The sequence below is a fragment of the Salvelinus namaycush genome, chromosome 8, assembly GCF_016432855.1.
Source record: "Salvelinus namaycush isolate Seneca chromosome 8, SaNama_1.0, whole genome shotgun sequence".
NCBI lineage: Eukaryota > Metazoa > Chordata > Actinopteri > Salmoniformes > Salmonidae > Salvelinus > Salvelinus namaycush.
In genome coordinates this window covers 30449963-30474934 of record NC_052314.1, presented here as the reverse complement: position 1 = coordinate 30474934, position 24972 = coordinate 30449963, and the positions used below count along the sequence as shown (strand labels likewise).

Genomic DNA, 24972 nt, shown 5'->3' with positions numbered 1-24972 from the left:
ATGAATTGAATTATTTAAATAATTGTAGCTGAGGCCGATCATTTTTTCATCACTCAGGTTCGAAGATATTAACATTTTATATTCATCCAATGTCTGCCTTGTTTCTGTTTGAAGTGATGACATCATCTCTGATCATGCTTTTCCCTGTGCGCATGTGCTGTTAGTCCGTCTAAACCGGATACAACCCGGATATAGGCGGTCCATGAATCGGCGTATGCGTACGTGATTAGATTTTCTTGCAAACAACGGGCGGACATCTTGGATGCGGTATCCAGTTCTTATAATACTTCGATTTACGTGACATATTGATTCATTTTGTTAGCTAGGTAGCTAGCTAAGCTAACTAACCACTACGAATATTAGATTGCAGTGAAATCACATGCCCTACAGTCTTTTTTGAAATCATAACATAGTAATGTCTGGAAGCGCAGGAGAATGGTGTCTTATGGAAAGTGATCCTGGTGTTTTCACAGAATTGATCAAAGGTTTTGGTGAGTGTGCTGTATGCTAACTAGCTAGTCTACTATTACTCGCTAACTCGATTGCCAACAAGCTCTAGCCAAGTCTGTGCAGCATTGGCTATGCACATAAATGATTGGTGTTAGTTTGCAGTCCAGCAAATTTCATGATTCTATTTGCGAACCAGATTCAACACACCCTAGTTATCTGCTACAGCGAACATGCTAGCCAGGTGGCGTCGTTGATTCCATTACGGGATAATTATGAGAGAGAATTAGCATGCTACCACGACACTTAGGTGTGTATGTATCGGCGGTTACTAGTTTAGCTAGCTGACACTATTGAGATTCCTTTAGAAACTGACAAATCAATTTTACTGCATGCCTTTTGATTGAATATCGTACGCAATATGATCAACTCGATGGATAAACATAGCTTGTTGGTGCAGTTCTCTGCCAATTCAAATGGCAAACTAACGTTAGATGGAGAGTCCTGTCCACTAACTAATGGTTTAACTTATGTCATAGATGGGCAACTTTGATGGAGGTGGGGGCCACAAAAAAACGGAACTCGTCATGAGGCCGCAGTGGGTCTTCATATCCATATCCCCCCGTGACAGCTAAGATGCATTTCATTTTTAAAGTTCATTTCCTGCAATTCTACACATTTTGCCATTGAGCGGAGAAGATTTTGCAATTTTATAATTAATTTAATGCAATTTTACTCATTTTGCTATAGGGCGGAGGCAAATGTTTCCAGTTTTTAATGACAACTGATGATCAATTCATTCAACCTTGCTTACTACAAGTTTAGACTGGTAAATTACCTGGCCGCTAGACAATCTAAAAAAACATTTGCTGACTTTAGTGACTGCTGATGCACAACCAAATTTCGAAATTGCACCTTGTGTATTCTGTTATAATAACCCTCAACAGTAAGTTGAGACCATGACTGATAAAACATTTTGGTGTTCTTGGACCTACAAAAGAGCGGCCATTTTGCCCATCCCAAAAGAGGGGCCAGTTTGCCCTTCCCTGGTTTATGTAAGTATGTAGTAGTTAACCCAGCTTTCTCCTTTCTACTAACCCAGGTTGTAAAGGAGCTCAGGTGGAAGAAATATGGAGTATGGAACCAGAGAACTTTGAAAACCTCAAGTAAGCCATTGCCCATGCCCTAATCTCTTTACTTCTAAACACTTTACTTTTATAAGTTCATAGTATTGCAGTGGTACTAGGTTTCTCTTTCTTCCTTCAAGACCAGTTCATGGGTTGATCTTCCTGTTCAAGTGGCAACCAGGTGAGGAGCCAGGAGGATCTATCGTTCAGGATTCAAGGCTTGACAACATCTTCTTTGCCAAGCAGGTACATGGTTTGGTTTTACATCTGTATTCATTGTATGTATTGCATAGTTAGAACATATCCAAATTGCTCTCAGAAGTGTCTTGTTTTTCTTCCTGGCACAGATTCTGCTGATAGCGGCTATTTCGAAGAGTCTACCTGTGCATTATTATTGTGATGTGGTTGTTTTTTAAAACTTCAAGTTCAATGTGTTTACTAAGTCTGCTCTGGATAAGAACGTCTGCTTAATGACTAAAATGTAAAATTACAGGATCTCATTTGATGTCTGTGTGTGTGTGTGTGTGTGTGTGTGTGTGCAGGTTGATATTTATTGAGATGACTCATGTACTGGAGGCAGCTCTGGAGAGTGGTCACTAGCTGGCACAGCCGCAAAGTTATAAAGAACGATTTTTAAACCTAACCTTAACCACACTGCTAAGCCTAATGCCAAACCTTAAGTTTAATACCAAAAAGCAAATGTTTGTTTTCATGAATTTTTACAATCTAGCCAATATTGTCTTTGCAGCTGGCCCATTCAGTGGAAACTTCTCAGTTCTTCCTCTAGGGAAAGACGCATGACAATCAATGTAAATAACCCGCTGTCAACCTGCTATGTGTGCTGTTTCAGGTGATAAACAATGCATGTGCTACCCAGGCCATTGTGAGCGTGCTGCTGAACTGTACCCACTCTGACATGCTGTTGGGAGAGACACTCACAGAGTTCAGAGAGTTTTCACTCAGCTTTGATGCAGCTGTAAGTTGATTCTGATTATTGGGGCAGTGTTTAGTTTTTGCAAGCCTTTTTTTTTCTCAGTCTGTGATTTTTGTCCTTGAGATGTGCATAACACCTAGCCTGGTTGACGTGACCCACGTGGTACACAGCGAAGAAGAGCTGTGACATACTGGTCTGGACAGGAGGCAATTTGTTGGTATAATATTTGCCCAGACATTGAGAGACTTTTGATTTGGTTCTCTCTAAAGTTCTGAGGGGTTTGAGAACTCGTGTTTGGATTTGAAAATGCAACAGTTGTAAGGGAAGGGGGTGTCGCTCGGGAAATGTGTGTGGCTGTATATGTATTTTATTGAGTGAGCGAAACAGAGGAGAACCATCCACAGTAAAATCCCAGCCATCTTCATTATTGATGCATCATGCAGACATTAAACAGACCCCGAAGTCAGGAGACTACATAAAACTCACACTGATGATATTCTCTCTTCTATAAAGATGAAAGGTCTGGCTCTCAGCAACTCTGAAGTTATTCGACAAGTTCACAACAGCTTTGCCAGGTGAGTTGACTTTTCATTTCAGCGGGATAGTTTATTACTGCTAACGTCACTAGATTAATCGAAGGCTTGGCTCTAAGTAGACAAACTGCCATTTTTGATTGAATGTTTTTCATAAGACATTACCCACAGAGCTGAAAATGAAGAGAATAAAGGCTTTGGTTTTAATACCATGTTAGTTTATCTGCTAATGAGAGCTAAAACTGTCATATTTATTGTGTTTCATTGTTTTCAGACAGCAGATGTTTGAGTTTGACGCCAAGTCTTCAGCAAAGGATGAGGATGCGTTCCATTTTGTGAGCTACGTCCCTGTCAACGGCAGGCTCTATGAGCTGGACGGCCTACGTGAAGGACCCATCGACCTCGGTACGCACATACCGGTCATATATTTAGCTTGATAGAGATATAAAGTTGCTGTTTTGTCCTACATATAATTTTACTACAGTTTAAATGTTTGTAGTGTTTCATAGTAGCAGTTTTAGTTAGCTTCGTGAATTTGAAATAAGCTGATGTTTCAGATTCTTTTAGGTTTTATATATATTCTTTTAGCTTTTAAGTGTTTTATTTTATTTTTTTCTAGTGAATTGTGACTGTGTGGCCAGTAGTGCAGTTAATCTCGTCTTGAACCTGACACATTCTTCAGAAACACCCTTGATGATTGTCTACACCAGGGTTCCCCAACTGGTGTGTTTTTATTTTATTGTTGGACATAAAATACTTTAAAAACACAAGCAAATCAGCTCCAAATGATTTTAATTTTGGAATCTGTTCCAAAGTTTTCCTACACATAATATACAGTTTATTTAACTAGGCAAGTAAGTTTTAAGAACAAATTCTTATTTACAATGATGGCCTAGGAACAGTCTGAACTGTTCAGGGGCAGAACGACAGATTTTTACCATGTCAACTCAGGGATTTGATCTAGCAACCTTTCGGTTACTGGCCCAACACTCTAACCACTAGGCTACCTGCCGCCCCAAAATCGTATACAAATTTAAGCAAGGTTTGAAATTATGTTTTAGTCAAATATGATATCTGTTTGGGCTTCTTGCAGTCAATTTGCAGTCTACAAATGATTTGTCATTATGTTCTGGCCCCCTGACCATCTGCTCAAGAAAAATCGTCCCGTGGCTAAATCTAGTTGATGATTGATTTCTGATCTACACTTTATGCTTGTTTTGTGTTTCAGGTGTATGCAACCAGGACGATTGGATCAACGCAGTTCGGCCAGTGATTGAGAAAAGAATACAGAAGTAAATATTTTTTCACAAGTAAATATACCATGGTAAATAAGTGTCATATATGGTTGCTGTTTGTGTTGCTCATTGTGCTACGCAACTTCTAACTGACTCATTTATCAGGAAAATAATATATAAAACAACTGCATCTTCCATCCCTGGTATCAGGTACAGTGAGGGAGAGATCCGCTTCAACCTGATGGCCATTGTGTCCGACAGGAAGATGATTTACGAGAGGAAGATAGCCGAACTACAGATCCAGCTAACAGAGGTAAGTGGTGTTGCAGTTATTCATGGTGCAGCCCTCAGGCCAGGACTATACAATTACCTGCCACCATGGCCATGAATAGACTTCCACCCATGTCACTGCCATTGATCAAGTCCTTTAAAATGTCTGCTTATGATGAAAGAAACATCTATCCTATCTGTGTTAAGTAATGTTGGTGTCATCCCAGAATTTCCATTAGCCGGTTATTGCCTGCTTTTTGCTGATATAAATACATAAAAACCGACATTATAATAATTTGGATGAGATAAATATTCTCTATGAATCAAATTAGCTATGCACGGGGAGGTTGTATTTCATTCGTGTCATTTGTCTGCTATGCCTGTCTTCTCTGCCTGTCTTGTCTTGAATTTGCGCTCTCACTGACACACTTGCAACATTGTATCATGGTAGCGCCCGCAAAGTTTCCCGGCACAAGTGAGTCTGTGACAAATGTTCAGGTATTTTGTGACGTTTTGCTAGATTCATCTCCCTTAAAGACAATTTACAGAAATGTCCACCAAGGAGGAGTATTTAGATGAAGTGATATTGCTTCCTTCTCTTCCTCTAGTCTAAAGCCTGGTTGAGCAGCTAGCTTAAAAATGCCCAAAACAGTACAAATCAAGCTAGCTGGTTAACTAGCAACTGTATACAGGATGAAGGCACATGCATGTGGAAATATAAATTTATACAGAAACTGACGATTTTTACAAGCCAGATGGACAGAGGGAGACGTGCATTGTTCTAGGAGCTACCATTCACTTCGTCGGCTAACAATCTTTCTTGCATAATAACTACAGTCTCTTCCATGTGGTTGCAGTGGACACTCCTCAACACATTACCCTACACGTGGTGGTATTCAGATGGGTTTCTATTTGATATGGCTGATAAATCTCGCATTTGTCCGGCAAACTAAAATCTGGTTTGACATTTGACCGAATTGAAATTCTGTCTCACCCTTTCTCCAGGAAGAGCCAATGGACACAGACCAGAGCAGCACCCTCCTCAGCTCCCTCCAATCAGAAATCGCAAAGTATCAGCTGCTGATCGATGAGGAGAATCAGAAGCTCCAACGATACAAGGTGGGCTCGCTGACCGTGGGTCTATAACCGTCAGATAATATGGGCATTTTAGAAGATATGCAGTCATTTCAATACTATATTATAACGCTTGATGTTTTTCTTGAACATTGTGTGTGTGTGTATACATATTTTTTGTTGTAGATCGAAAACATCCGACGAAAGCACAACTACCTACCCTTCATCATGGAACTACTGAAGACACTGGCAGAATACCAGCAGTTGATACCATTGGTGGAAAAGGTGAGGAACAGCTGAGGCCAGGAACGTGATTTTGGTGTATAATATTATGTTAGGATATTTGAAGGTACTCTACAAACCGTTGTGTTAAATGCACAATTTTGAGTTCTGTACCAGGGGAACAAAACTGAATAAGAACACTTTTTTTTGAGAAATGGAACCGTGAATGAAACAGTACCTTTTATTTTCAAATCAAGTTTATTGGTTGCATAAAAAGATTTGCAGGTATTATAGCAGGTGCAGCGAAATGCTTATGTTACTAGTTCCAACAGTGCAACAGAATGTCTAGCAAATACAAATCAAATCAAGAAATGCCTGAACGATAAATTATAAATATATGGTGTGTATAGACAGTATATAATTTGGAATGCAAAATTGTATGCACAGTAGGAGGTATATTAAGATGACCTACATTGAGAATACAGTATGCATACATACACAGTAAGTAAACAACAGTATGTGAAGTGACCAGTGTTCAATGTCTCTATATATATATATACACTGCTCAAAAAAATAAAGGGAACACTTAAACAACACAATGTAACTCCAAGTCAATCACACTTCTGTCAAATCAAACTGTCCACTTAGGAAGCAACACTGATTGACAATCAATTTCACATGCTGTTGTGCAAATGGAATAGACAAAAGGTGGAAATTATAGGCAATTAGCAAGACACCCCCAAAAAAGGAGTGATTCTGCAGGTGGTGACCACAGACCACTTCTCAGTTCCTATGCTTCCTGGCTGATGTTTTGGTCACTTTTGAATGCTGGCGGTGCTCTCACTCTAGTGGTAGCATGAGACGGAGTCTACAACCCACACAAGTGGCTCAGGTAGTGCAGTTCATCCAGGATGGCACATCAATGCGAGCTGTGGCAAAAAGGTTTGCTGTGTCTGTCAGCGTAGTGTCCAGAGCATGGAGGCGCTACCAGGAGATAGGCCAGTACATCAGGAGACGTGGAGGAGGCCGTAGGAGGGCAACAACCCAGCAGCAGGACCGCTACCTCCGCCTTTGTGCAAGGAGGTGCACTGCCAGCGCCCTGCAAAATGACCTCCAGCAGGCCACAAATGTGCATGTGTCTGCTCAAACGGTCAGAAACAGACTACATGAGGGTGGTATGAGGGCCCGACGTCCACAGGTGGGGGTTGTGCTTACAGCCCAACACCTTGCAGGACGTTTGGCATTTGCCAGAGAACACCAAGATTGGCAAATTCGCCACTGGCGCCCTGTGCTCTTCACAGATGAAAGCAGGTTCACACTGAGCACATGTGACAGACGTGACAGAGTCTGGAGACGCCGTGGAGAACGTTCTGCTGCCTGCAACATCCTCCAGCATGACCGGTTTGGCGATGGGTCAGTCATGGTGTGGGGTGGCATTTCTTTGTGGGGCCGCACAGCCCTCCATGTGCTCGCCAGAGGTAGCCTGACTGCCAATAGGTACCGAGATGAGATCCTCAGACCCCTTGTGAGACCATATGCTGACACATGCACATTTGTGGCCTGCTGGAGGTCATTTTGCAGGGCTCTGGCAGTGCACCTCCTTGCACAAAGGCGGAGGTAGCGGTCCTGCTGCTGGGTTGTTGCCCTCCTACGGCCTCCTCCACGTCTCCTGATGTACTGGCCTGTCTCCTGGTAGCGCCTCCATGCTCTGGACACTACGCTGACAGACACAGCAAACCTTTTTGCCACAGCTCGCATTGATGTGCCATCCTGGATGAACTGCACTACCTGAGCCACTTGTGTGGGTTGTAGACTCCGTCTCATGCTACCACTAGAGTGAGAGCACCGCCAGCATTCAAAAGTGACCAAAACATCAGCCAGGAAGCATAGGAACTGAGAAGTGGTCTGTGGTCACCACCTGCAGAATCATTCCTTTATTGGGGGTGTCTTACTAATTGCCTATAATTTCCACCTTTTGTCTATTCCATTTGCACAACAGCATGTGAAATTTATTGTCAATCAGTGTTGCTTCCTAAGTGGACAGTTTGATTTCACAGAAGTGTGATTGACTTGGAGTTACATTGTGTTGTTTAAGTGTTCCCTTTATTTTTTTGAGCAGTGTATATATGGGGCATTAGTCTCAAACTTAATCATGACATGCCAGCAACAAACACTGACACTACACATCCAAGTATAACTGATCAAATTATGAAAGACAAGCATTGTCATTTTGAATTCTGTGAAGTGGTTGTGGAAGCGGTGAAAAATAAGTTGTCTATGTTGGCTTGTATTTGTTGATAGACAACTTATTTTTCACAACTTGGATGGAGAATTACTGAGGATAATAGCAGATGATATTGCCACTCCTATTTGCCATATCTTCAATCTAAGCCTACTAGAAAGTGTGTGTCCTCAGGCCTGGAGGGAAGCAAAAGTCATTCTGCTACCCAAGAATAGTAAAGCCCCCTTAACTGGCTCAAATAGCTGACCAATCAGCCTGCTACCAACCCTTAGTAAAAATGTGGGAAATAATTGTGTTTGACCAGATACAATGCTAGTTTACTTTAAACAGACATTCAGCAAGCTTATAGGGAAGGACATTCAACAAGCAGGGCACTTACACAAATGACTGACTGGCTAAGAGAGATTGATGCTAAAAATATTGTGGGGAGTGTTTTGTTAGGATTCAGTGCAGCTTTTTACATTATCGACCATAGTCTGCTGCTTGAAAACCTTATGCGTTATGGATTTACACCCCCTGCTATATTGTGGATAAAGAGTTACCTGTCTACCAGAACAGTGTGTTCTTTAATGAAAGCCTCCAACATAATCCAGGTAGAATCAGGAATTCCCCATAGCCGCTGTCTAGGCCCTTTATTTTTTTCGAACATTACTAATGACATGCCACTGGCTTTGAGTAAAGCCAGAGTGTCTATGTATGCGGCTGACTCGGCACTATACATGTCAGCTACTACAGTAGCTGAAATGACTGCCACACTTAACAAGAAGCTGCAGTTAGTTTCAGAATGGGTGGCAAGGAATAAGTTAGTCCTAAATATTTCAAAAACTTAAAGCATTGTATTTGGGACAAATCATTCACTAAACCTCAACTAAATTTTGTAATGAATAATGTGGAAATTGAGCAAGTAGAGGTGACTAAACTGCTTGGAGTAACCCTGGATTGTAAACTGGCATGGTCAAAACCATGTACAGTCGTATGAAAAAGTTTGGGCACCCCTGACAATTTCCATGATTTCTATTTATAAATAATTGGGTGTTTGGATCAGCAATTTCATTTTGATCTATCAAATAACTGATGGACACAGTAATATTTCAGTAGTGAAATGAGGTTTATTGGATTAACAGAAAATGTGCAATATGCATCAAAACAAAATTAGACAGGTGCATAAATTTGGGCACCCCAATAGAAAAATCACATCAATATTTAGTAGAGCTTCCTTTTGCTAAAATAACAGCCTCTAGACGCTTCCCATAGCCTCTAATGAGTGTCTGGATTCTGGACCATTTTGGACCATTCCTCCTTACAAAACATCTCCAGTTCAGTTAGGTTTGATGGTTGCCGAGCATGGACAGCCCGCTTCAAATCATCCCACAGATTCTCAATGATATTCAGGTCTGGGGACTGGGATGGCCATTCCAGAACATTGTACTTGTTCCTCTGCATAAATGCCCGGGTAGATTTTGAGCAGTGTTTTGGGTCGTTGTCTTGTTGAAATATCCAGCGCCGGCGTAACTTCAACTTTGTGACTGATTCTTCAACATTATTCCCAAGAATCTGCTGATATTGAGTGGAATCCATGCGACCCTCAACTTTAACAAGATTCCCAGTACCGGCCACTGGCCACACAGCCCCACAGCATGATGGAACCCCCACCAAATTTTACTGTGGGTAGCAAGTGTTTTTCTTGGAACGCTGTGTTCTTTTGCCGCCATGCATAACGTCCCTTGTTATGACCAAATAACTCAATCTTTGTTTCATCAGTCCACAGCACCTTATTCCAAAATGAAGCTGGCTTGTCCAAATGTGCGTTTGCATACCTCAAGCGACTCTGTTTGTGGCGTGTGTGCAGAAAAGGCTTCTTCCGCATCACTCTCCCATACAGCTTCTCCTTGTGCAAAGTGCACTGAATTGTTGAACGATGCACAGTGACACCATCTGCAGCAAGATGATGTTGTAGGTCTTTGGAGGTGGTCTGTGGGCTGTTTTTGACCGTTCTCACCATCCTTCGCCTTTGCCTCTGATATTTTACTTGGCCTGCCACTTCTGGCCTTAACAAGAACTGTGCCTGTTGTCTTCCATTTCCTCACTATGTTCCTCACAGTGGACACTGACAGCTTAAATCTCTGCGATAGCTTTTTGTAGCCTTCCTCTAAACCATAATGTTGAACAATCTTTGTTTTCAGGTCATTTGAGTTGTTTTGAGGCCCCCATGTTGTCACTCTTCAGAGGAGAGTCAAAGAGAACAACAACTTGCAATTGGCCACCTTAAATACCTTTTCTCATGATTGGATGTACTTGTCTATGAAGTTCAAGTCTTAATGAGCTCACCAAACCAATTGTGTGTTCCAATTAGTCAGTGCTAAGTAGTTACAGGTATTCAAATCAACAGAATGACAACGGTGCCCACATTTTTGCATAGCCTATTTTTCACATCTGATTTAATTTCATACAACTTAATATTGCTACACTAAAAGTCTTTGTCTGGACAATACCCCAGTATTCAGCTTTTATTAGAAAATGAATGGCATGCCACTGTGATCATTTTCTGTGACGACAGAGTAAATTATTATGCAGCCTCAGAGGGGTGCCCAAACTTTTTCATACGACTGTAAATACCATTGGAGGCTCCTCAGAGGTGGAAGGGAAGGACCATCCTCAGTGAATTTCATAAGTTAAATTCTAAAACATTCGAAGTTGTCCTTTTTTAGATAAAACTATAATAAATATAATCACGTCACCAAATTACTGATTTTATAACACACTATTTTGCAAATGTCTACAGTACTCTGTAGGGTAGCACCATGGTGTAGCCGGACGACACCTAGCTTCCATCCTTCCCTGGGTACATTGACTTCAATACAAAACCTAGGAGGCTCACGGTTCTCACCCCCTTGATAGACTTACACAGTAATTATGACAGGCTGGAGGACGTCCTCCGGAAGTTCTCCAGCCTATCAGAGCTCTACAGCATGAACTGACATGTTGTCCGCCCAATCAAAGGATCAGATAATTAATCTAGTACTGAAAGCATGAGCTACAGCTAGCTAGCACTGCACTGTATACAACGTGGTGTTTAGTTGACTTGGAGAGAGACAATAATTTAACAGTTTTGAAAAAATGTAATTCTTCCAAAATGAAGGAGAAGCAAGAGAAATTTATATTTCTAATTTGTTTTGTTTCACTTACCTAGCAAATGTAGATAGCATCCCTCTGTTTGAGTAGGCTAAACTAGCTATGTTAGCTAGCTGGCTATCTAACACAACACTGGAACTCTTCCAAGTCAAGGTAAGCTTTTGGTATTACTAATTTATTGCCACCGGGGCCTACCGGTATAACTACTTACTGACTGTGCACTAATGTTACTCCATGATTGTAGAGGGTTTACTAACACGTTCTATGGTGACAACGATATAGGCTATTTGTAGAGGTTTGGCTTGGAATTCTTTGTTGTTTCCTGGTCAAATACAGCTGATTTGTTGTGCACTGAAGTCAACAAGGGAAGAAAAGGAATACAACGTGGCTGTTATGAGAGTGAACTCTGTTTTTAAGTGTGATCAGGGGTGTATTCATTCGGCCGATTTCTGATAAATGTTTCTTAAACGGAACAAAATGGGGATAAACATACCTGAATTTGTCCAATAGAAACTATTGTTTGCAACTGTTGGACTGATGATTACACCCTATATCAGCTAGATGCAGGCAAGAATGTGCAAGGCGGTATTGAATGTCACTGTCTCACTTCAAATTTGCCTCTCGACCTGTGTGTAAACTTTACGTTTGAAGCTTTCAAAGGCTAGGTTGTAGCAACCTCATGATGGGTACAGGGAAAATTTGATTATCATTTAGTAGCCTAAATCTATCGCTGTTGCATTGAACTGGGTGTATGGAATATAAATGGCTGTTATCCAGTATGCTGTAATAGATATAAGGCTATGCTCGTGAATTTATTATTTTTTTGTCCGCCCTCGTCTTAAACGGCACTGACCGCCACTGGTTGATACAACAGTAGCTAGGATGGGGAGAAGTCAGTCCATAATTAAGCTTCTTAACAACAATATCAACAAGTCGGGTCCAACAGGCCCTAGTTTTCTCACCAGGATTACTGTTCAATCGTGTGGTCAGGTGCCACAGAGGGACATCTGAAAATTACAATTGGCTCAGAACAGGGCAGCACGGCTGGCCTTTAAATGTACACGGAGATTTAACAATAATAATATGCATGTAAATCTCTCATGGCTCAAAGTGGAGGAGAGATTGACATAATCACTACTTGTTTTTTTAAGAAGTGTTGACATGCTGAATGCACCAAGGTGTCTGTTTTTAAACTACTAGCACACAGCTCGGACACTCATGCATACCCCACAAGACATGCCACCAGAGGTTTCTTCACAATCCCCAAGTCAAGAACAGACTATGGGAGGCACACAGTACTACATAGAGCCATGACTACATGGAACTCTATTCCACATCAAATTATTTTATTTGTCACTTGCGCCGAATACAACAGGTGTAGACCTTACAGTGAAATGCTTACTTTCAAGCCCTTAACCAACAATGCAGTTTTAAGAAAAAAAGTGTTAAGTAATAAAAATAACATAATTAAAGAGCAGCAGTAAAATAACAGTATCGAAGCAATATACAGGGGGTACCGGTACAGAGTCCATGTGCGCGGGCACAGGTTAGTCGAGGTAATTGAGGTAATATGTAGGTTGAGTTATTAAAGTAACTATGCATAGATAATAACCAGATTAGCAGCAGCGTAAAAGAGGGGGTGGGGGACAACAATGCACATAGTCTGGGTAGCTTGCACACACAGCTGTTAAGAAGCCTTTTGGACCTACACTTGCCGTGCGGTAGCAGAGAGTACAGTCTATGACTAGGGTGGCTGGAGTCTGACAATTTTTAGGGCCTTCCTCTGATACCATCTGGTATAGAGGTCCTGGATGGCAGGAAGCTTGTCCCCAGTGATGTCCTGGGCCATATGTACTACTCTCTGTAGTGCCTTGCGGTCGGAGGCCGAGCAGTTGCCATACCCGGCAGTGATGTAACCAGTCAGGATGCACTCTGGTGCAGCTGTAGGTCTTTTTGAGGATCTGAGGACCCATGCAAAATCTTTTCAGTTTCCTTAGGGGAAATAGGCTTTGTCGTGCCCTCTTCACAACTGTCTTTGGACCATGATAGTTTGATGTGGACACCAAGGAACTTGAAGCTCTCAACCTGCTCCACTACAGCCCCGTCGATGAGAATGGGGCTGTGCTTGGTCCTCCTTTTCCTGTAGTCCACAATCATCTCCTTTGTATTGATCACGTTGAGGGAGAGGTTGTTATCCTGGCTAGAGGTCAACCAATTAATCGGAATGGCCGAATTTAAATAGGGCCGTTTCAAGTTTTCATAACAATCGGAAATCGGTATTTTTGGATGCTGATTTAGCCCCCTTTTCTTTTCTTTTTTTACACCTTTATTTAACTAGGCAAGTCAGTTAAGAACACATTCTTATTTTCAATGACGGCCTAGGAAGGGTGGGTTAACTGCCTTGTTCAGGGGCAGACAGATTTGACCTTGTCAGCTCAGGGATTCAATTTTGCAACCTTGCGGTTAACTAGTCCAACGCTCTAACCACCTGCCTCACGAGGAGCCTGCCTGTGACGCAAATGCAGTAAGAAGCCAAGGTAAGTTGCTAGCTAGCATTAAACTTATCTTATAAAAAACAATCAATCAATCAATCATAATCACTAGTTATAACTACACATGGTTGATGATATTACTAGTTTATCTAGCGTGTCCTGCGTTGCATATAATCGAATCGGTGCGCATTTGCGAAAAAGGACTGTCGTTGCTCCAACGTGTACCTAACCATAAACATCAATGCCTTTCTTAAAATTAATATACAAGTATATATTTTTAAACCTGCATATTTAGTTAAAATAAATCCAGGTTAGCAGGCAATATTAACCAGGTGAAATTGTGTCACTTCTCTTGCATTCATTGCACCTAGAGTCAGGGTATATGCAACAGTTTGGGCCACCTGGCTCTTTGCGAACTAATTTGCCAGAATTTTACATAATTATGACATAACATTGAAGGTTGTGCAATGTAACAGGAATATTTAGACTTATGGATGCCACCCGTTAGATAAAATACTGAACGGTTCCGTATTTCACTGAAAGAATAAACGTTTTGTTTTTGAGATGATAGTTTCCGGATTCGACCATATTAATGACCTAAGGCTCGTATTTCTGTGTGTTTATAATTAAGTCTATGATTTGATAGAGCAGTCTGACTGAGCGATGGTAGGCACCAGCAGGCTCGTAAGCATTCATTCAAAGAGCACTTTCGTGCGTTTTGCCAGCAGCTCTTCGCAATGCTTCAAGCATTGCGCTGTTTATGACTTCAAGCCTATCAATTCCCAAGATTAGGCTGGTGTAACCGATGTGAAATGGCTAGCTAGTTAGCACGGTGCGTGCTAATAGCGTTTCAAACGTCACTCGCTCTGAGACTTGGAGTAGTTGTTCCCCATGCTCTGCATGGGTAACGCTGCTTCGAGGGTGGCTGTTGTCGATGTGTTCCAGGTTCAAGATCAGGTAGGAGCGAGGAGAGGGATGGAAGCTATACTGTTACACTGGCAATACTAAAGTGCCTATAAGAACATCCAATAGTCAAAGGTATATGAAATACAAATTGTATAGAGAGAAATAGTCCTATAATTCCTATAACTACAACCTAAAACTTCTTACCTGGGAATATTGAAGATTCATGTTAGAAGGAACCACCAGCTTTCATATGTTCTGCGCAAGGAACTTAAACGTTAGCTTTCTTACATGGCACATATTGCACTTTTACTTCTCCAACACTTTGTTTTTGCATTATTTAAACCAAATTGAACATGTTTCATTATTTATTTGAGGCTAAATTGATTTTATTGATGTATTATATTAAGTTAAAATAAGTGTTCATTCGGTATTGTTGTAATTGTCATTACAAATAAATTTAAAAAAATCGTCCGATTTAATCGGTATCGGCTTTTTTTGGTCCTCCAATAATCGGTATCGGCGCTGAAAAATCATAATCGGTCGACCTCTAATCCTGGCACCACACGGTCAGGTCTCTGACCTCCTTATAGGCTGTCTCATCATTGTCGGTGATCAGGCCTACCGCTGTTGTGTCGTCAAACTTAATGATGGTGTTGGAGTCGTGCCTGGCAATGCAGTTATGGGTGAACAGGGAGTACAGGAGGGGACTGAGCACGCACCCTTGAGGGGCCCCCGTGTTGAAGATCAGCATGGCAGATGTGTTGTTACCTACCCTCACCACTTTGGGGCGGCCCATCAGGAAGTCCAGGATCCAGTTGGAGAGGGAGGTGTTTAGTCCCAGAGTCCTTAGCTTAGTGAAGAGCTTTGAGGGCACTATATTGTTGAACACTGAGCTGTAGTCAATGATCAGGTAAGCGATGCAAGTCGTAGAATCCGACTAATAAATACACCTCATGGAACAGCAGGGACTGTGAAGAGAAATACACGCCCATAGAAGCTTGCACACACACTCTACACACATGTGTATTGTGGTTTTATACATTTTGTAGATATGTAGTGGTGTAATTATGTGGTGTTTTGTTTTATGTGTAATGTAAGTGCCTTAATGCGTTTGGACCCCAGGAGGAGTAGCTGCTGCCTTGGCGACAGCTAATGGTGATCCCTAATAAATACAAAAGGTGTAGGGCAGTGTACTGGACACGTAGCTGGTTAGTGATGGCTGTTCAACAGTCTGATGGCCTGGTGATAGAAGCTGTTTCTCAGTGTCTTGTTCCTGGCTCTGATGCACCTTTACCTTCTCTCTTTCCTAGCAGAGTGATCAGACATTGGATCGGGTGGCTGAGGTCCTTAATGATCTTCTTGGGCTTCCTTTAACACCGGGTATTAGGGGCCATGCCTAATTTCTTTCAGCTGCCTGAGGTTGAAGAGGCGCTGTTGCTCTACCTTCACCACAGTGTCTGTGTGGTGGGACCATTTCAGGCCGTCAGTGATGTGCACGTCAAGGAACTTGAAGCTTTTGACCATATGGATGGGGGGGGGGGGGGGGGGTGTGCTCCCTCTATATCCTGTAGTCAACAATCGGCTCCTTTGTTTTGTTGACGTTGAGGGAGAGGTTATTTTCATGGCACCACTCCAGTCTTGAGAACTGGTAATGTCATTTTTAGTTCCAAAAATATTCCTAATGTCTTGTTTGTAATTTGGTGACGTTATATTGCAGTCTAAACACTAGTAGTAGTAGTCTAAACACTTTCCAATTCACTCCATGATGTTCAGCGCTTCATGCCAAGCCCCCTCGATGTCCACCCCTCTCTCTCGCTCTCTCCCCACCCATGAAATTTCAGTCGCATCTTGCGCCTGCGCTTTTCTCACCAATCAAATATCTAAACGACTATCTTACCTGTTTCACAGCGAGCTTCTCTGTGCTAATTGGTGGAGTGCATTTTAATATGCAAAAAATATGAACCTTTTGTGGTTCGAACCGGTTCAGAATGTAACGGTTAATAATTACCTTTCAAACCCCTGTTCTGAACCAATTTGAGTGTAGTTCTTGATATACAACTGATTCCCACTAGAGGGTAGTATTAACCTATCAGAGACACCTGCTCACTGGCGCTAAACTATTTCATGTATTTGTGTGTTCTGCTCCCCAGGCAAAAGAGAAGCAGAGTGCCAAAAAAGTCCAGGAAGCAAAGTGACCCCACAAACACACGCACTTGTCAGTCATCTTATTCATGTGAAAGGCCATGGACCCTCTCCCCACAATTGTATCCTGTGACCCCCGCCAGACACAAGCACAGGCGGTGGGACAGAGAACTGTGTTCACTGTCCCACCCAGGTCTACCCTTCAGCTGTAATGCATGCCTGGAAAGATATGTTTAAATGGGCTTGTCTTATTTTCATAATAAAATGTTTAGATGTTCAAACATGCTGTAGTTTTATTGTTAAATGCATTTCATCATTGTGGCCTACATGGTCAAGTGTGTCGTTTTTAATAGTTGTTGGGTAGCCTAGCGGTTAGACCATTGGGCCAGTAACTGAAAAGTTGCTAGTTTGACCGAGTCAGTTCAGGGATTCAATCTGCCCTTGAGCAAGACACTTAACCCTAATTGCTCCAGGGTCGCTGTCAATACTGTCTGATCCCTGGCCACAACTTAACCATCGGAGTGTACATGTTTGAAACATGACAAATATAAGCTCCCCCTATCTTTAGATTAACAAGTGCCACTCAGTCTTAAACAGTGGTGTAAAAATACTTTACATTTGTTTTTGGGGGTATCAGTACTTTACTATTTATATTTTTGACAACTACATTCCCAATGAAAATAATGTAATTTTTACTTCGTACTTACTCCATACATTTTCTCTGACACCCAAAAGTACTTGTTACATTTTGAATGCTTAGCAGGATTGTAAAATGGTCCAATTCATACACTTATCAGGAGAACATCCCTGGTCATCCCTACTGCCTCTGATCTGGCGGACTCACTAAACACATGCTTTATTTGTAAATTATGTCTGACTGGTGGAATGTGACCTTGGCTTTGCGTAAATTAAAAAAACAAGAATTGTGTAGTCTTCATTATTTTACTTTTTGATACTTAAGTATATTTTAGAAACAACATTTACTTTTGATACTTAAGTATATTTAAAACCCAATAGTTTTAGACTTTACTCAAGTATCATTTTACTGGATGACTTCCACTTACTTTAATAGAAAATGACTCGTATCTTTTACTTTTACTCAAGTTTGATAATTGGGTACTTTTTCCACCACTGGTCTTAAATGAGCGTACCACCACACCAAGTTAAAATGCTTTAGATCAGTGGTCGCCAACCGGTCAATCCTCAAGGCCTTCCTAGTCGGTCACCAAATATTTTTGTAGAAAAGTCAACGATGATGTGCCTTTTAAAAAAAATATGATAAAAATGTTGTGCCTCTGTGGATGGTGAACTTGATTCAGAAGCCCTACTGTGTAAGCGAAGTCTGCCTATTTTTAACTATTTTATTAGTCTGAAAGACAAACTGCCTACTTGACTGGGAGATTAGTGGCTAAATTGATCTCCCGTGTGGCTTAGTTAGTAGCGTATGGTGCTTGCAGTACCAGGGTTGAACTCACTACTGTAAGTGGCTATGCTAAATGACGAAAATGTAAATTGAGTGTGTTTACGGCGCTGGCCAATCGGATAGATCAAATCACTGTGCCTCTGGGATGCTGGCCTTCTAGGCAGAGTTCATCTGTCCAGTGTCTGTTCTTTTGCCCATCTTAATCTTCTTTTTATAGGCTAGTCTGAGATATGGCTTTTTCTTTCCAACTCTGCCTAGAAGGCCAGCATCCCGGATTCACCTCTTCACTGTTGACATTGAGACTGTTATTTTGCTGGTACTATTTAATGAATCTGCCAGTTGAGGACTTGCGAGGTGTCTGTTTCTAAAACTAGACACTCTAATGTACTTGTCTTCTTGCCCAGTTGTGCACCGGGGCCTCCCACTCTTTCTATTCTGGTTACAACCAGTTTGCGCTGTTCTGTGAAGGGAGTAGTACACAGCGTTGTACGAGATCTTCCGTTTTTTGGCAATTTCTCACATGGAGTAGCCTTCATTTCTCAGAAAAAGAATAGACTGACGAGTTTCAGAAGAAAGTTATTTGTTTATAGCCATTTTGAGCCTGTAAACGAACGCACAAATGCTGATGCTCCACATACTCAACAAGTCTAAAGGCCAGTTGTATTGCTTCTTTAATCAGCACAACAGTTTAACTGTGTAATTGCAAAATGGTTTTCTAATGATCAATTACCCTTTTAAAATGTTAAACATGGATTAGCTAACACAACGTGCCATTGGAACACAGGAGTGATGGTTGCTGATAATGAGCCTTTGTACGCCTATGTAGATATTCCATAAGAAATCTGCCATTTCCAGCTACAATAGTCATTTACAACATTAACAATGTCTACACTGTATTTCTGATCAATTTAATGTTATTTTAATGAACAAAAAATTTGCTTTTCTATCAAAAACAAGGAAGTTTCTAAGTGACCCCAAACGTTTGAACAGTAGTGTATATACAGTTGAAATCGGAAGTTTACATACACATTAGCCAAATACGTTTAAACTCAGTTTTTCACAATTTCTGACATTGAATCCAAGTAAGAATTCCCTGTCTTAGGTCAGTTAGGATCACCACTTCATCTGTGTTCTACTCACAGATTTTCTTTAGGATTGAGGTCAGGTCTTTGTGATGGCCACTCCAATACCTTGACTTTGTTGTTCATAAGCCATTTTGCCACAACTTTGGAAGTATGCTTGGGGTCATTGTCCATTTGGAAGACCCATTTGCGACCAAGCTTTAACTTCCTGACTGATGTCTTGAGATGTTGCTTCAATATATCCACATAATTTTCTCTCCTCATGATGCCATCTATTTTGTGAAGTGCACCAGTCCCTCCTGCAGCAAAGCACCCCCACAACATGATGCTGCCACCCCCGTGCTTCACGGTTGGGATGGTGTTCTTCGGCTTGCAAGCCTCCCCCTTTTTCCTCCATACATAATGATGGTCATTATGGCCAAACAGGTATATTTTTGTTTCATCAGACCAGAGGACATTTCTCCAAAAAGTACGATCTTTGTCCCCATGTGCAGTTGCAAACCGTAGTCTGGCTTTTTCATGGCGGTTTTGGAGCAGTGGCTTCTTCCTTGCTGAACGGTCTTTCAGGTTATGTTGATATAGGACTCGTTTTACTGTGGATATAGATATATTTGTACCTGTTTCCTCCAGCATCTTCACAAGGTCCTTTGCTGTTGTTCTGGGATTGATTTGCACTTTTCGCACCAAAGTACATTCATCTCTAGGAGACAGAAAAACGTCTCCTTCCTGATCGGTATTAATCAAATGTATTTTATGAAGCTCTTCTTAACATCAGTTGATGTCACGAAGTGCTGTACAGAACGCAGCCTAAAACCCCAAACAGCAAGCAATGCAGATGTAGAAGCACGGTGGCTAGGAAAACTCGAGGAACCAGGCTATGAGGGGTAGCCAGTCCTCTTCTGGCTGGGCTGGGTGGAGATTATAACAGAACATGGCCAAGATGTTCAAATGTTCATAGATATCCAGCAGGGTCAAATAATAATAATCACAGTGGTTGTAGAGGGTACAACAGGTCAGCACCTCCAGGAGGAAATGTCAGTTGGCTTTTCATAGCCGATCATTCAGAGTATCTCTTACCGCTCCTGCTGTCTCTAGAGAATTGAAAACAGCAGGTCTGAGACAGGTAGCACGTCCGGTGAACAGGTCAGGGTTCCATAGACGCATGCAGAACAGTTGAAACTGGAGCAGCAGCATGACCAGGTGGACTGGGGACAGCAAGGAGACATCAGGCCAGGTAGTCCTGAGGCATGGTCCTAGGGCTCAGGTCCTCCGAGAGAGAGGGAATTAGAGGGAGCATACTTAAATTCACACAGGACACTGTATAAGACAGGAGAAATACTCCAGATATAACAGACTGACCCTAGCCCCCCGACACAAACTATTGCAGCATAAGTACTGGAGGCTGAGACAGGAGGGGTCAGGAGAAACTGTGGCCCCGTCCGACGATACCCCCGGATAGGGCCAAATGGGCAGGATATAACCTCACCCACTTTGCCAAAGCACAGCCCCCACACCACTAGAGAGATATCGCCAACCACCAACTTACCATCCTGAGACAAGGCCGAGTATAGCCCACAAAGATCTCCCCCACGGCACAACCCAAGGGGGGGCGCCAACCCGGACAGGAAGATCACGTCGGTGACTCAACCCACTCAAGTGACGCAACCCTCCTAGGGATGGCATGGAAGAGCACCAGGTATGACGGCTGTGTAGTCCCATGGTGTTTATATTTGCGTACTATTGTTTGTACAGATGAACGTGGTACCTTCAGGCGTTCTGACCGTTTGAGCAGACACATGCACATTTGTGGCCTGCTGGAGGTCATTTTGCAGGGCTCTGGCAGTGCTCCTCCTTGCACAAAGGCGGAGGTAGCGGTCCTGCTGCTGGGTTGTTGCCCTCCTACGGCCTCCTCCACGTCTCCTGATGTACTGGCCTGTCTCCTGGTAGCGCCTCCATGCTCTGGACACTACGCTGACAGACACAGCAAACCTTCTTGCCACAGCTCGCATTGATGTGCCATTGATGTGGATGTGCCATCCTGGATGAGCTGCACTACCTGAGCCACTTGTGTGGGTTGTAGACTCCGTCTCATGCTACCACTAGAGTGAGAGCACCGCCAGCATTCAAAAGTGACCAAAACATCAGCCAGGAAGCATAGGAACTGAGAAGTGGTCTGTGGTCACCACCTGCAGAACCACTCCTTTATTGGGGGTGTCTTGCTAATTGCCTATAATTTCCACCTTTTGTCTATTCCATTTGCACAACAGCATGCGAAATTTATTGTCAATCAGTGTTGCTTCCTAAGTGGACAGTTTGATTCCACAGAAGTGTGATTGACTTGGAGTTACATTGTGTTCTTTAAGTGTTCCCTTTATTTTTTTGAGCAGTGTATATTGCTTCATTACCAAAATATATACTTTCCCTTTAAAATTGAGAAAATTACAGTCATTGGTGTTAATTACAGGGTTTTTTCTGCTGTGTATGAAATTCTTCGGCGGGCAGTCTAAGTGGTAATTTTTAGGATGGAAAAACTGTTTGTGTCAAATTAAACGACCAAAACCAACCACAATAGTTCTTGCAAAGTTTTGACTGGAAGTTCAGTGTGAAAAAACTTGCCCTTTGCCAAACATTTAGCCTGCTTCTAAGAAACATATTGAGCTATGTTTGGTATATTTGGGATAATGTGTTAGATGTATGTCTTATTATGCCTGCATGTTAGGAGCGTATGGAGTTATGTTGGGTCTGTTTGGGTTGAGATGTGTAAGGTGAGAAATGGTCCTATAGTTGCCCTGTCAAATATCATAACAGAGGCCATGGGTCCTAGTACTACCGGACAGCTGTCAGAGAGGAGAGCTGTCTTCTCAGTGTCAGCTTTTATTATGAGTTCCTGCTCATCTGTACCAACAACACTTTGTCATGTCAGGGGATTAACACAAAGTCTGCACATCCCCATAGTCAGAGCCACAGAGATATTGTACATCGCGTCAGTCGTGATCTTTTTTTTCGGGAACACAGCACCATTTTTACTGGAACCTCTTATTCACATGACCCCATTCCGCTGTGTGAGCACTGTTCCACTGGAAGCCAAATTATGTGTTGTGCAGATGATGTTGTGCAGACAATTTCTCTGGTAGAGTACAGTAGATATATTTCATCCAGGAGTTGTGAGGAAAGGGAATTGATATGATGCAGGTATTTATATCTTTGACATTTTGTGTTTGAGTAAATATTTGGTCTGGAAGGGAGCAGACTGGGAAGGCCTCATATACGTCATCTCTTTACACCAAAACATCCCCTTCCTCAGCTGCCTCAAGGTACTGCTGTGAAGTTGCAAGGTAAAAAGTACTGTATAGTTGATCCTGTCATGGACTTCATTCGCTTTCGTTGACCTGATGGTTTGTTATGACTTGGAGTTCAATTTGAATTGGATCTGAAGTGTCTTTTTATAATTAAAAACACAGTGTTAAAGCCTTCAGGGCCCAATAACTGGAAATGTTCTGAATTCAATATTTTATTAGACTTGACATTGGACATGTATGTATTCAACAAAATAAAAAAAGAACCACAGTATTGCAGTCCAGCTGCCACCATACCTTTGCCTCTATGTCTATTGTTTTATTTACAGTAAGTTCACCCACAATGAACTGCAGGGGGTTAAAAAAACAAACTACATAGAAAATATGTAGAAAGTATAATGGACCTATATATTTTCAAATAACTGCCCTTTTTCTGTAAGAAAATATATATCAGTACGGCCCTCCGTTGAATTTCGGAATCCCAATGTGGGCCACGAACCAAAAAGTCTGCCCGTCCCTGGTTTGAAGCAACATCCGCTACAATATTTAGTGTAAACACCTTTATGCGATGCAAAACATTCACCTCCATTCAGCTCTCCAGCAAAACAGTTACCAATTTAAACCTATACCACTGATCCCAGAAAGTGCTTACTCACATCATATAGTTGCAAATAGTTATTAGACAGTTATTTACCGGTACTGGTGTTTGGTGAAACTAACTCAACTGCATATTCAAACACAACAGGATGGGCAGTTCCATTTTAAGCCAATATCAAAATGACTTTACGTCTGATCTGCATTGTTTTGTCTCAATCTTCAAAAGCAGGATGCACAAAGTTGAATTTACATTTTAAAAATGTAAACGAAAAGCTATTTAGTCATTCACTGTACTTCCTACATTACAGTACTGTTTATAAATAGTGCACTGCAGCATTGCCATTGACCGCATGGCTCAAATGTGAAATGGTTTTACATTCCATGTAACTACATGGTGTCAGTGCAACATGTCATGTGTGACTGCATAGACAATCCTTCAAAGTGGTTCATCTTATTAAGACTTGAGATATTGCCCCTCTCCCCTGGCAATGGCACAAAGTTCCTTGTAGAGCTCAGAGTGGATGAAACGAGGGTACGCGTTGTTCTCCATCAGGCTGAACACCTTCTTCTGGGCCAACAGGAAACACGTCAGGCTGGGCAGACACAGGCTCTGGGCGATAGCATCTTTCGTTTGGTAGTCCAGGTTGATCTGCAACCAAATAGAGACAAGAACACCAATAAGTCTTTGCACAATCAGAGTGATCACATATTGGCATTAGATATAAGTTGTTTGGAAATAAGAAACATAACTATCACTTTATCATTACCATATTTTTATTATAAGATTGTTGCTTAATATCAGCACTTTAAGAAAGACTCCTGAACGTATTGAAAGGAAAACTCACCTCTTTAGGAGCATCACACCGGATGAACTCTTCATAGATGCTTCTGGCCCTCGACGACAGTTTCTCTAGAGCCGAGATGGTCCTGAACTCCTCACAGGCTGTCCAAAACTCTATATTCTCCTCACAGAACTCTGACTTCAGGAAGATCTGAAATGCTGCCTTTCCATCTGCAGGAGAGGAGGGAGGGAAGGAGAGAGAATGTCAAAGCAGCTCTCAAGCAGTAGAATGTCTTCAAGTTGAGTTGAGAACGGTCAAATATCAACCAATCAGAGGTGCAGTTTAGATCCAGCTGTACTTCGAGATGACTCACTTCAGTCATATACATTTTCACTCTATAACATTTGTGTCCATTTCATACAGTCATGCTGATATCATATGAGCTATAAAAGACAGGATGTGGCATTTACATTTGTGACTCAGGAGTTTGTCAAGTGACTGTGCCCATTGGTTGACTTCATCCACTGTTGGCCTTAGGAAAGAGAGAACAGTCACATTAGAGGCCTGTAGTAGTAGTAGTAGCAGTATACAAGCAGTAAAAACTACTTGTATACCACTACTTGTATATACTACTTGTAAACAAGTAGTAGTAACTACTGCTTTTAAATACATATATTAAGGTTGATCATTATTAGGATATGGAGCCTTATGGTACTCCCTAATTTACATCCATAATACTACATGATTCAGACCCCTGAGCCTTACCTGTAAGATCTTCTTCTTGTCATGGATTTTGAAGAAGAGGTGATCTTCAAGAGATATCGTATCCTTGTCCTCCAGTTTCTCTTCCTGAAAAAAAAACATTTTTTCTGTTAGTAAAATTCCATGTGACTGCTATCGTTGCTTAACAAGGTCATGATAATCAGCTGTAATAACACAAACAAGAATAATTAACTCACTTGATTCCTTTTTTATCAATAGAGAAATCTGCCGCCTTCATACAGTCTGTACATGCCATGTCTCTTTCTGATACAAC

The 24972-nt window shown here is 41.8% G+C and overlaps 2 protein-coding genes across 4 annotated transcripts; one reads left to right on the top strand and one right to left on the bottom strand.

Annotated features, from left to right (window-relative positions):
* The first annotated feature begins 218 nt into the window (after positions 1-218).
* Positions 219-17037, top strand: LOC120052608 (ubiquitin carboxyl-terminal hydrolase isozyme L5). 3 transcript variants are annotated; one of them, XM_038999617.1, is made up of 12 exons: positions 219-491; positions 987-1077; positions 1550-1613; positions 1715-1820; positions 2425-2550; positions 3022-3083; positions 3316-3446; positions 4270-4333; positions 4487-4589; positions 5552-5665; positions 5807-5905; positions 16765-17037. In XM_038999617.1, exons 2-12 carry the CDS (start codon positions 987-989, stop codon positions 16807-16809), a joined length of 1005 nt encoding a protein of 334 aa, XP_038855545.1. In that variant the 5' UTR covers positions 219-491; the 3' UTR covers positions 16810-17037. The 3 variants fall into 3 exon arrangements, with proteins under 3 accessions (XP_038855545.1, XP_038855546.1, XP_038855547.1); XM_038999618.1 differs by lacking the exon at positions 987-1077 and having other exon boundaries at positions 220-491; XM_038999619.1 differs by lacking the exons at positions 219-491; positions 987-1077 and adding an exon at positions 1101-1276.
* A 5871-nt stretch (positions 17038-22908) lies between these two features.
* LOC120051876 (regulator of G-protein signaling 2-like) lies at positions 22909-24972 on the bottom strand. Its single transcript, XM_038998760.1, has 5 exons — positions 24896-24972; positions 24702-24785; positions 24407-24468; positions 24000-24166; positions 22909-23803 (listed from the first exon to the last, which is right to left on the bottom strand). The coding sequence occupies exons 1-5, from the start codon at positions 24952-24954 to the stop codon at positions 23609-23611; spliced, it is 567 nt and encodes a 188-aa protein (XP_038854688.1). The 5' UTR covers positions 24955-24972; the 3' UTR covers positions 22909-23608.